The sequence below is a fragment of the Homalodisca vitripennis genome, chromosome 5, assembly GCF_021130785.1.
Source record: "Homalodisca vitripennis isolate AUS2020 chromosome 5, UT_GWSS_2.1, whole genome shotgun sequence".
In the NCBI taxonomy this organism is placed as follows: Eukaryota; Metazoa; Arthropoda; class Insecta; order Hemiptera; family Cicadellidae; genus Homalodisca; species Homalodisca vitripennis.
This window is the reverse complement of record NC_060211.1, coordinates 39,910,216-39,922,703: the sequence shown is the minus strand read 5'-3', so window position 1 is coordinate 39,922,703 and position 12,488 is coordinate 39,910,216. Positions and strand designations below refer to the sequence as shown.

The 12,488-nt window shown below is 32.7% G+C and overlaps 1 protein-coding gene across 1 annotated transcript in view; it reads right to left on the bottom strand.

The window, feature by feature from the left end:
* The window catches only part of LOC124362046, a 29,789-nt gene extending 21,894 nt beyond the window's left edge, over positions 1–7,895 (bottom strand). The window contains exon 1 of the mRNA XM_046816201.1: positions 7,557–7,895. Within this exon, the coding sequence (XP_046672157.1) occupies positions 7,557–7,775 (219 nt within the window). The 5' untranslated portion in view covers positions 7,776–7,895. The remainder of the gene's footprint in view (positions 1–7,556) is intronic.
* Positions 7,896–12,488: the final 4,593 nt, after the last annotated feature.

Genomic DNA, 12,488 nt, shown 5'->3' with positions numbered 1-12,488 from the left:
GATTTGGTATCATTTTCTTGAAAATGAACTAGAGAATGTATAATACTAAGACCCTACATGTAATGTCAAATTTTCTTTGTAGCCAGAGTTAAAAAACCCTCCTGTAAAACAAATAAAAAAAGAGTGTTCCAAGACAGCACAAACATTCTAAATGTTTTGACGTTGCTTTTCCTGATTGATTCAATTTGGTTGTGTAGTCAATTTACAGAAATGGTTGTTTATCTAGTTTGTGTTGCTAGTGAGTGATGTTTTTCTGCATATGCAATGTAAAATTTTATGTTTTTAATTAACTTTAAAGTAGGCTATACTACTTGTTATTGTGTTAGAAAGGACAAAAAAAGATGTTATGATGTTTTCTTGAAATTCTTAATGCAAATTAAAAACAGTTTATGTTCTTCTATATAGTTGCCATTCCCCTGCTACCTAGAAAAGTATGGATAGTTCTTTGTAATATTTTTAGCTCTTAAGCATTTAGTGATCAGCCTTTTGGAAATTTATATTTTACTGATCGGTACTAACTCGAGGGATGTTTTTCATCTGTCACTGTTATCACAGGGTGGCACCGAAAAAGCCTGTGCTGTTGGCCAGAGCCCATTACTGTTAGCCCATTCCACTACTAGTGTCTTTTAAATGTAAAAGATAACCCTTTCTAAAATTTAATTTGTGTTATTTTTATTCAATTTAATTTTTAAGAATGTTCCTTTTGAAAAAAAACAACAAATATTTGGAACTAGCTAAAATAAATATTTGCCAAATTTATTACCATTAAAACAAAACTTTTAGCATATAACCTAAAATTAGCCTAAAAAGCATAAAAAACAAAACATCATAACCACCAGTGCCGCGGCACCAGCACTCTATTGATATTCCATCTGTGGAGAATGTGATTTTATTTCATATAAACAGGAAAAATGCAATATTTTAATGGCAGCACTATTTAAAAGCTAATTCATACAATGATCTAGGTAAATTTAATTCCATAAAGCATTTGCCTTATATACAAAATGTACCATCAGCAGCCACTACGTTTGCATAACATACATTGTTGCGTAATTACCGTTGCTGCAGACCTCATGCAGTGCTAGTAACTCGCGATGTTTGTGCCATTATGAATTGTGCTTATGAATGCAGGAGTCCCCCAAGGATCTGTCCTTGGACCATTTTTATTCATCATATCAATGAATGACATAGCTTTTAATTTACCTTGCCCATCAGTTTTATACGCTGATGATACTACACTTTTGAGCTGGAATAAAAGTTTGGATACACTGCTTGAGGACAAAACACAAGCCATAGAAACTGCATTAGAATGGTTTGAAGCAAACAACCTTGTTGTAAATAGTAACAAAACAGAAAAAATTATTTTTTCCTTGACTCACTATATTTATAAAGATGTAAAGCCTGTAAAACTGTTGGGACTTCACCTAGATAGTAGATTGAGCTGGGACCAACACATTCAAGAGTTATGCAAAAAATTATCTAGTGTCACATTTCTTTTACGTAAGCTTTTGAATTCTGTGACAACGAATATGCTAATTACTACCTATTATGCCTTTTTCCATTCTCATCTTAGATATGGCATTACACTATGGGGTAATAGCTGTGGTTCTCAAAAGGTTTTCATATGGCAAAAGAGAGCCCTAAGGGTAATAAAAAATGTCCCAGAAAGAGAGTCCTGTGAGCCTCTTTTTAAAGAACTACAGATAATGACTTTACCTAGCCTATACATTTACTGTTGCTTGGTTGATGTTAAAGAAAATCTAAAAACACTCAGGGTTAGACAAGAAGTTCACAGATATCCTACTAGGAAAAACCATATGATAGAAATGTTACCAATAAAATTAGAAAAAACTAGAAGTAGTCACTGTATTATGAAATTAAAGATGTTCAATAAACTGCCTCAAGAGGCATGGCATGTAACATTAAAAAGATTTAAGGCAGTTTTAGAACATTGGCTCAAAGATAAAGCGTTTTACTCTGTACAAAGTTATTTGGCCTGTGATATTAGTACCTTAAGATTTTAAAATTAGTGTAGTACCCCCTGTTTATTTATTTAATTGTTAATAATTTATCTATTACAATTTATCCTTTTGTAAATTTTTCTGTTATATCGTTGTTAAATTTTTAAATTTTAGCTAAATTAGAGCTAAGCCTGGTTGATGAAAGAATGTAATAATTGTTACCTGTAACATTGACTAAGCCCGCTAGACAAGTTTGTTAATGTACACAATATATAATAGTGGGATGTAAGCTTTAGCATAGAATGACTTTGTCGATTGCATATTTTATGTTTAAAGACAATAAACTTTCTCATTTCTCATTTCTCATTCTGCTGTGCCGTGTTGACTGTAACTAGTGTGACTCATATCACACTCAGGTATAGGCGTTCAGTGTGTACACATGTCAGTACTATTCCTTTTGTTAAATGTTATTTTTTCCTTTTGGATCGCCTATTCAAAATATTTTTGTATAATGTATAAATGTCTGATTAAACAAAGAGAGCCTACCTAGGATTTGCCACTGTAGTACGATATTTTTACAGTTCTAACGAATTAATAGTACAAATAATATAGTCATTCAGCCTATATTAACAATTTTGAAGTGTAAATATTTTGCTTGTCACCCATGCAACATCACCTTAAAATAGGCTATTGACATTCCAAGCCTGTAAGTTCTCTTTACAGGTGCTGTTGCTGTTGTTAGTGCCAGTTCCAGTTTGGAAATTATTCAAGATGATGATGATAGAAAGAAGGTTGATGTTTAAAAGCCACTGAGCAGAGCTTGATCTTTACCAAAGAACAGGCAAGAAAAATCTGTTAGGATTTCTCATGGGCCATACCAACAAAGAATTTTAAATTACTCTACAAATGAAGTTGGAAGGGAAACAATTCAAAAGATCATTTCAAACTAAATGGTCCGAAAATTTGAAATGACTGGAGTACAGTGCGAACAAGAATGTTACTTATTGTTTTAACTGCCGTTGTTTTGCTCTAAATGACAGTTCGCTTCCTGGATTGGTTGAAACAGCGTTTACACAACAACTGGGCTTAGTTTATGACATAAAGTTAATGAAATGTTTAGAGCCCAGGAAAAAGGTAAATAAATGTCATGTATTGAGTATGATTAACAGTTGTGTTTCACTACATTCCAAAAGTAAGAGCATATCCTGTTGAAAGATTGATGTCCTTACAGCGACTGAAGTTTACTGATGCTGAAAGCATATATAAGTCAATAAACTGTGTGCTGTTTGAAGTAGGCAGTGGAAAGATGTAGTTTGTGTGTGCTTTGACGGGGCTTCAGCAATGGCTGGTGAATCACCGGAGTACAGGCTAGATGTAAAGAAGTTAATCCGTCCATTAAGTATGTTCACTGTTATGCACATTGTTTAAATCATGCCTTGGTTAGTGCCTGCACAAATCACAAGAAACATACAGTTATTTTTTACTTCTTTTGAACAGTACAGTTGAATTTTAATCATATTGAAGTTAGCCCAAAGAGGCATGCAGTCTTTGAGGACATAGTTAAACAAATTGCAATTAAACTAAAGATTCTGAAATCACTTTCAGACACTAGATAGGCCTGCCACAAATTGACAGTTATATTTCAATTATTAAAAAACATTGTTATTTGGATTTGCATCCTCTAAAACAATATACAATTTTGTTCAGGAGGATGAGTAGAATTCGTTAATAATGATGAAATATGTTGCTATTTGTTGTCTGCCCGTTAAACTCACTGATAATATATGATTTTTATTTGTATGAGCATCATTCAAATGGATTTTCATGTGTATCAGCCTTGTAAGAAGTGACAACAAAAAATATAAATCACTAAACAATTTGTTATTAATGCGGTTAACGGCCTGAGTGTTATTTTTAAATCAAGTAAACCTTTTTTACGCGTTTGGAAGTTACCATGTGGTATACTGGTATGTAATATAGTACGTACATACTAAGTTATAGTTACGTTATTTTGGCTTAATTTACTAAACTTATGTTGATTTTTTTACATTATTCGTTGGTTTGTTGAAAGTTTGATTCAATTTGTATGCATTATTTTCAAATTAATTTTTATCTAGACTATTTTTATAGACTAGAAAAGTGATTTGCAATATTAACCAATTGCTATTATCCTACTCAACTAAACAATAAGAAGGTTTTAGTGTATGTAAATGACAAATAATGAATTTTAGAATGTTAAAAGGATAACTACTTTTCTTACAAGATAGAAGGAAGTTATGATTGGGTGAAATTACATTTGTTTGTTTCTAGAAGTTGCGTTTCCAATACAGCAGTAATGGATGGAGGCATTCATGATCAGATTATTTAGATTTCGATTTTTCCTTTTAGGTACTATATCGAGGGATCGTAAGTTGCCATTGGTACGAAGCAGAGGCTGCCAAAGCCCGTGATGATGGTCACAGGCACTTGTGTCAGGCTTATATGAACTTTTATTCTTAGAAGGTCTAAATTAACAAATGTATTTATTGTATTTGGGTCAAATTCCCCAGATTTCAGCATTATTGTTATTTTACATATCCAAAGATTATGTAATGGCTGACCTCAACAGCAACATATATATAGGATGACTTACAATCAAAAAAAGACCATGTGACATCTGTAGAACAATGAAATATTACTCCGCTTGTGAAAAGTAGTCCCACTTTCAATGTTCTATAATTTCCTTATTTGTCATTTCCACCCATTGAAACCTTATATTGTTTTGTTCAAGATGACGATATCAATAGGTTAATAACGCAAAACTCATGTTTTGCCACTCCAGCATTTAAATTCACAATTCACTTAACGCCAGTTAAGGTTCATCGAGTTTGTCAGATTATCCGTACCTTGCAAATAATAATATGGATTAGTTATAGGCAAAAATAGCTCTGTTAAGTCTGACATTATAGACTATTTCAACTGACAGATCTAGAATTAATTTTTTTATTGCAGTATAAGCAGTCACCAACACAACTCTAACATCAATATTCATGATTATCTAAACTACTGAAACCAAAACACCTACAGTATAATAAGCGGCCACCAACACAATCAGGTTATAATTATCGATTTGAAATATCGATACTATCGAATACAACATTTGACCTAAAGATATTCATAAATAATCATCGCCAGCTTTCTTTATTTAGACTAATGATGTCATTACCGGCTGTTGCTAGTGACGTCATTAACAGCTGTTGTTATTTCGTTTATGTAGGAGAAGGCTAATGACAGCAACAAGAACAAAGGCGATGAATATGCAGATATTGGCTCCCAATGTTTTAATAAACACTGAGCAATGTTCTAAACGGTTACAAGATAATAACCTTGCTCCTTTAAATCAGAATTGTCCAGCTTTTTATTGACGAGATGTAAACTAGAATTAAAGATGGAAATCAAATAGTGTTTCGCTGCAAGAAAAGTAAGAACAAACACGCCTTATCTAAAAATCGATCTTGAGAAGACTTGTTTTGAACTTTCTAAATTTGGTATTATGAATATAATAAAAAATAATGTACTATTTTAGTTCAAATTAAACAAACTATTTCTTTTTTATTAATGAATGTACTTTTGACGGCATTAGTACAGTTGGAGGAATTTAGCTGTGCTCGTAGGGCCCAAATACTATCCTTTCAACAAATAAACGCTATCTGTGTGGCGGGTTGTGTTTACGTGCTAGCCACCGAGATGAAGGCGCAACAATCTCTTTAACGACTTTAAACTCACGAATTCGATTTGCAGATTAGTATTGACTAATACGTTATTTTCAAAAACATGTTAAACAACTGAAAAACAAGGATGACAGGTCCTATTATTGCTATTATTTGGTATTCTCTTATTATTTAATTCTACCACAATCAGCACTGTCACAAAACAGAATGACTGTAGCGAGTGTGATGATTTATTTGGGCCAATACAATTCCTGAAAGGAGGGTTTTACCCATGAGTCACAGGAAATGTTTTCAGGACGCAGCGCATAATGCTACCCCGCCACCCCTCCCGCCTACCACCATACACTCAAGGTCACACGCGCAGCAAAATTCCTCAAACTGTACCTTAGAAATACCATTTCAGATTGCCTAAAGTAAAGTAAAGGGTAGGCTACGATAAGTGGACCCGGTTTTTTATATCGAAGAATATAGTCATCGATACCTAATATTCGCATCTCAAATCCTACACTATCTATCGATATGAAAAGTACCTGTAGTCCTCAATAACAATCATATGTTTTAAACTAAAATATAAATTTAATATTTACAGTGATCAAACAAATTATTATAACCAAAATTAGGAAAACTGAAGACCGACCATATTTACTCCTCTCACAGTTACAGTTGTTTCTTTCCCACAAATTTCACATTTTTAGTGGGTTTTTTTGTACGAGTCCAACATAGTGAAGCCACAAAAAAGCAACGTCGTATAGTTTTCTAAAATTGACTTCCATTTTTAATAATCAGAATTACTTATGTAAAATTGAAATATTATCCTATGTGTATTATTTTTGAGTGTTTACAGTTGTTGATACAGATTATTTAAGTTAATAGTTCAAAATAATTAATCAGTATCAATTGATTATATCGATGGTTATGATTAAGTAATATCGTTTGCCAATTTCAATATAAAAAACCGGGTCCGCTTATCGTACCCTACCCATCTTAAGTACTACGTTGCTCAAACGTTGCTTAAATTAGGTTTTGCTATATCATGTAATCTGAAACAAATACATTTATTTTATATCATCTAATATGAAACAAACACATTTATTTTACATATAAAAGTATAGCTTCACTATATGATTTTAAAAGGCTAAAACTTAATTTAGTTCGACATTATCACTCAAAATTATTTCAAAGTAAAATTGTGTTTGGAGCTAGGCCTAAATTCAAAATTAAAATCATGTGTTTCGTTATTGACTAATGGCGGCAAGTACAGTGACGTGCGTGTCCTATTCGTTTTACAAGCAGTCACGTTTATCCTTGAAAATACATGAAGTAAATGTAATGTTTGGTTGTAATTATATAAATTATAATTTGTAAATTATATTAATATCTATACAATGATTTCTAGAATTGAAAACTAGCAAAACCACACTGTTCTTTGAAATGTCTATTACGTTATTTGTACCGACATTTTGCTTTCAGTCTTTTGTTGGTCATGAATATTGATGATTCGAATCATTCGATAATCATAATCTGATTGTGTTGGTGGCTACTTATTATACTGCAGCCACGAAAAGGTTGAAGCGAGTTACTTAAGGCTAAAAATAAGTTACCATACAAATAATTTTATCCTACTTTGTATAAATAAATTTTAAACAATATTCTAATTCAGTACATTAATAGAATATGCAATCACTTATTGTAAATAACTATGATTGGAATATTTATGTTTTAGGTAGTGTACATATTTCTAATCCATAATTAGGTAGACTGATTCTACTGTGAAGACCCGGCTTACTATGCTGCAGGCTTTTATAGGCCTAATCCCTGGTCTGTTATGTTACTTTAGTCAGCCCCATCAAGGTTTATGAAACAACAAAAATCTAAATAAACTCACCCTGAATATTGAAAACTTTGATATCAGAGCTTCTGCAAGAAAATTGCGAGTAGAAGTCAAAGCTGACTGGCAAGTTGGGCATGTTGTTAATCGCTTTCTACATTTTTCACACATATGATGACCAACTTTGCACACAAAAATTACATTTGATGGAAGTTCAAAACAAACAGGGCATTGCAATACAGTTTCCACGTCCAACTCATGATAGAAATTACTCATGATTTTCTTCCAAGTCAGTTATAATACCAGTTGTCTTCTTTCCAAAAAATATTAACCTCCTTCAGACTTCAGGCTCTTCAGACTTATCCCTCTTCTCTTTCTCTTTTCAAACAAAGTGAGGTTAGAATCAGCTGTACCACAATCTCGATTTAAAAGTCGGCAGTTTTACAGAGTTACCAATGTAACCTGAAAATGTCATAGTGCGAGTGCAGGTGTGTATGTTTGTGATATTTGCATCTTTTCAAACATGTTCCCATTTCTTACCTCTTCCGACAGGTTCAGCATGTTCAGTTTTAGTAAAAAGGTTAATTTATTCTGCTATAACTATTGTGATGTCTTTCGAAGAATCTTATTTTATGAGTAGGAATGTTATGGTTACTAGATGGTTTCCTTGTACTTAAATTGAATAATATATGTAAGGAAAAATAAGAATTTTGCTTTTATGAAAACCGACCAGCAAGAATGTCTGCTTAGACTTTTTGAAAGAATTTCTTAGATAAACTCCATAAATTATGTAACGCACAAGGGCGAAGGGAGGATTTTCGGCAGCGTTACTCAAAGTAACAGGGGAGAGTTGGGAGTACAACGTAGCGATAAATGAAAACCAATTAATTGCATGAATTCGTTCACAAAATTGCCTGGTTTCCCCCAAAGATTTTACAAATTAGTATTATATTTTTCTCTTTTAAAAGCAAACGGAATGAATTGTGAATCCCCCATTAAAATGCTTCCTTAAATGTTAAAGCATTTTGTTTTCATCTCTTTGTATTCAGCGCTTTTTACCCAGTATGAGATTTTAAAGTTTAAGCGTGGTTTAATGTAGCGTAGTTTATTCCTAACATATTAAGTCCGACACAGATAAGTTAGGATCTCTACTCCTCCTCCTCAGACTAATGGTTATAGTCTCGGCTCTCTAACCGAGAGATCACGTGTTCAACTCCCGGAGAGGTTCAATCATGTACTTTGTTCTTTGAAAATAAAAACAAGTGCACTTCGAAGCCGGCATAGCGGACGATGAGGCTTAAATGAGATTAAAAAATAAATAAATAAAAAGTTAGGATATTGATAGTTGAGCAACTCCAACTCTGTTACAATGTCAGCAGTAAGAAGTATAGAAATACAAATAAAAGGACAGATAAGATCTTCACCACATCGTGCAGATAACTCAGCAAATGCAATGCACCGACACAAACGATTCCTTCCTCGTCCATTTGACACTGACTTCAAAACAAAGTGGATGAGCGTTCCATCTGCCTAAACAATACTCATATATTTTCTATAATAGAAAACTAACAAAATAATAGAAAATAGTTTTCCAATAAGAAGAGCTCCTCCTTCAATAAATGCTCGTATAGTTTGACATGCCAAAACTCGGTGCATGATAAGCGCTAAAAAGATCTGCTTGTATAATCACGTTAAGTTTGGCCGGGCAGAATCGCTGTATTTCAGTCTGTATAGTATTGCCTTAGTAATACCGTGAGTGCCATGCCGTGCAATTGTGTAGTAATTGTACTGCTACGTTATGGTTGCATTGAGATTTTAGCTGAAATGTTTATAAACAATTTTCAATAGTTGATTTTACAAAAATGCACATCCCGAGAAAAATAGCAGTTCAAAGCCATATTCAAAATGCCAGTTTTATACTAATAAATCACGTTTTACTCAGGAGTTTAAACTCATCTGTATTATATCACAATTTTTATAATAATATAATAGATGGCAGCGTTACGTAATGATTGAGAGAGTAGGGTAGTGTTGCAATTACAAATCCGTTACAAGGAGGGTTAAGATTCTGAAGTCCGGTTTTAGTCATTCGCACGAGGGCCCTGATTTCACTTTTTCTAAAACAAGCATATTTTGGTTACTCTTTTTGAAATTTACAGCAGATGCATATGAAAAACAAAGGTACTGAATTAACCTTAACATGAAACCAACGTCACGTGAATTCTGTAAAATTAAATGAACACCTTATGGAAAATATTACTGAACTAAGCTTCCTGCCGTTTACCTGGGCGGAAACGATACAATCGACCGAGCCGGCCACTTTTGGTAGGTAGCCACCGGCTATTTCATGGTATTCAGTGCAGTCAATTATCAATCTAGACACCAAGCAATTTTGAAAAAAGCTTGCATGTTCAGGTTTCCAAGATTTTGTTATTTTTCACAGAAGAATGTGTGTAGGAATATCTGTTGGTTTCAAAATGCAATATGTTTGTAGATTTATACCGCACTTATCCATTTCTGTGGCAAGTAGGAATATAGTGATAGTAACAAAAAGGCGCTAGCTTATGTGGGTTTGATTAACAAGTGCAAGGAAGTAGATTCTCAAACAAAGATTTCGTTACAAATCAAATCAACTCATTTCTTACAATTTAACGCAAAAAAGTGCTAAAATAAAATCTTCAATGCACTCTGGTGCTGGAAGTCATGATGTATATACAAGCCCTCTTTGTGGCATTTCGATTTACTTGCCTTTTTAGTGACTACATCAATAGTTCTTCTTCCATATTTGAGAAGAAACTTATATCAACTGAATAGTTTAGACGCGTCAGCCAATACAATCCTAATTTGTGAAAATTGGTATCATCATGTTAAACGGACAATAATTTGGTATGTGTATATAGGCCTGTACTCTTTGCAAACTGATGATCCTGGATAGCATGTTTTTTCCAATTATTATTGGGTTTAAACGCAAAGAAAAGTTTTAAAGTTATTCGTTAAAGTAATTGATTGGTTTAAATAATGCAATTTGATTAGGATAATTACTTAGTTTGTGCACGACTACGATTTGGTCAACTTTCCATTGGGATTGAAAATATTTTAGTCTAAGAACTGCAACAAATAGTAAGAAAAATCACTACTTTTTTCAGAAGCTCCTTCAGTACTATTCATTATTAAATATCATAACGTAGAGATTTTCAGGATTGAATTCAACAATGGATCTTCTTCACCTTAAGGATTTAAAAGGACTCACCGGTAAAGGAATTTGGTTTGGAGAATTAAGTAAATTGTTACATTAATAGACTAATAATAATTATTATTAACTGGATTTGGAATTAAGACACCAGAAAAATGTTCAGGAAAGAAATAGGCCTTTTTGTGTTACTCATGGCCTAAGAACAATCTCGTTTAGATAAAGATGGAATTGGCATGCGTGCATCAGCATAAAGTAGGGGCCGAGTTCCGATTAAAGCAGGAGACTGAATAATTTTAGTAGTTAGTTTGCCTGATTTGTTCGGGCTTGCTGTCATTCTTAGTAGGTGAGACAACAATTGACCTGGTCTAAGTGATGGAAAAGATTTACTTTTTATTTATCTATATACAGAGTAATTTTTATAATTCGCAGGGTGTTCCTCCGCATAACACACATGTAAGAGGAGTATCTTTGGGTTTTTTAACTGGTGTCATGATTTAAATGCCATTTAGCACATCAGCTAGGATACCGGCAGTAGACTTAGTATGCAATACCTTTGACACGTTTTACATTAAACAATATTATTTATATTATGCAGAGGTTAAAAACCAGTCTTAAAATTCAACAAGAATTTTTTCAAATTCTTTCTTGTTATATGCAGGCTCTAAATAATGACAAATATGAATAGCGGATCTTTGGTTTGAAAACGTACTAAGTTAGTTACAGATTTAAGTGAATAGCAGTTTTAATTCCAGCAGGGTCATTTAAAAATGTTAATTATAAACACAAATCTATAGACTCTTATCATTTTATATATGTGTATGAAAGCTTAAATTTTGTTCAGTTAAATAACTGATTAATAAATTACCACTTCTATGGTTGACAGTTTAAAAAATTTTGTTTCTACCATTGCATTTTATGAGTGTAGTGCTCACTTGGAATTAAACTAATAATAGTTGTGATGATACATCTTGTATCACATATATCCAAAATAAAAATCGGAGATGGTTTGTCTTCTCAGCTATAAAATAAATCATGTCAAAACATCTGAAATAACTTTTTGCTGCTAAAAATATGTAGTTTCAAAGATATTGTTTTAAATAAAGACACATAACAGGTTTTTTATATATTTGCTTATGCAGATGCTCAAATCATAATAATATCAATACTCTCAAATATGAAATAAATATCTAAAGTAATTCATTGCTAAAGAACATGATTGATAAAGTAAATATTTTTTAATCAAATAAATAATAAAGAGACATAAAGGTGCGTGATGTTAAAACCCAGACTCATGTTGCGAGCCATATCGGCGTAATATTTCTAAAATAACAAGATTAGCATCCTCCGTGGCTTATGAATTAAAATTACATACTTGATATAACTGAGAAGTTAAATTCTTTAAATACCAAGAAGGTCAGACAAACGGATTAAGTAATCAAAATCACTGAACGTTAAAGTCTGCAAAGTTTGAAGATGATGTTCAAGAAGAATTAAAATAGACTTGCTCTTCACCTCTACGGTTTCTATGTAGAAATATCTAGTAGAATGTACTGGTTATTGTGCCAGTACATTCACAAACAGTAGACCTTTTCAAGTAAATTAGATCAACTGAAATAAATTTCACACAAGTTTCAAGCATATAAATTACTCATTATTAATCCTATGACAGTCCCAAAAACTCATCGTCATTATTTATAGTATGACTTGTGATTAGATTGTACTATTTGTTTTCATATGTTGGCTACTCTGTAATTGTGAACTGAATTATGAAAGTTCGTGACTCTCCGTCACTCCGT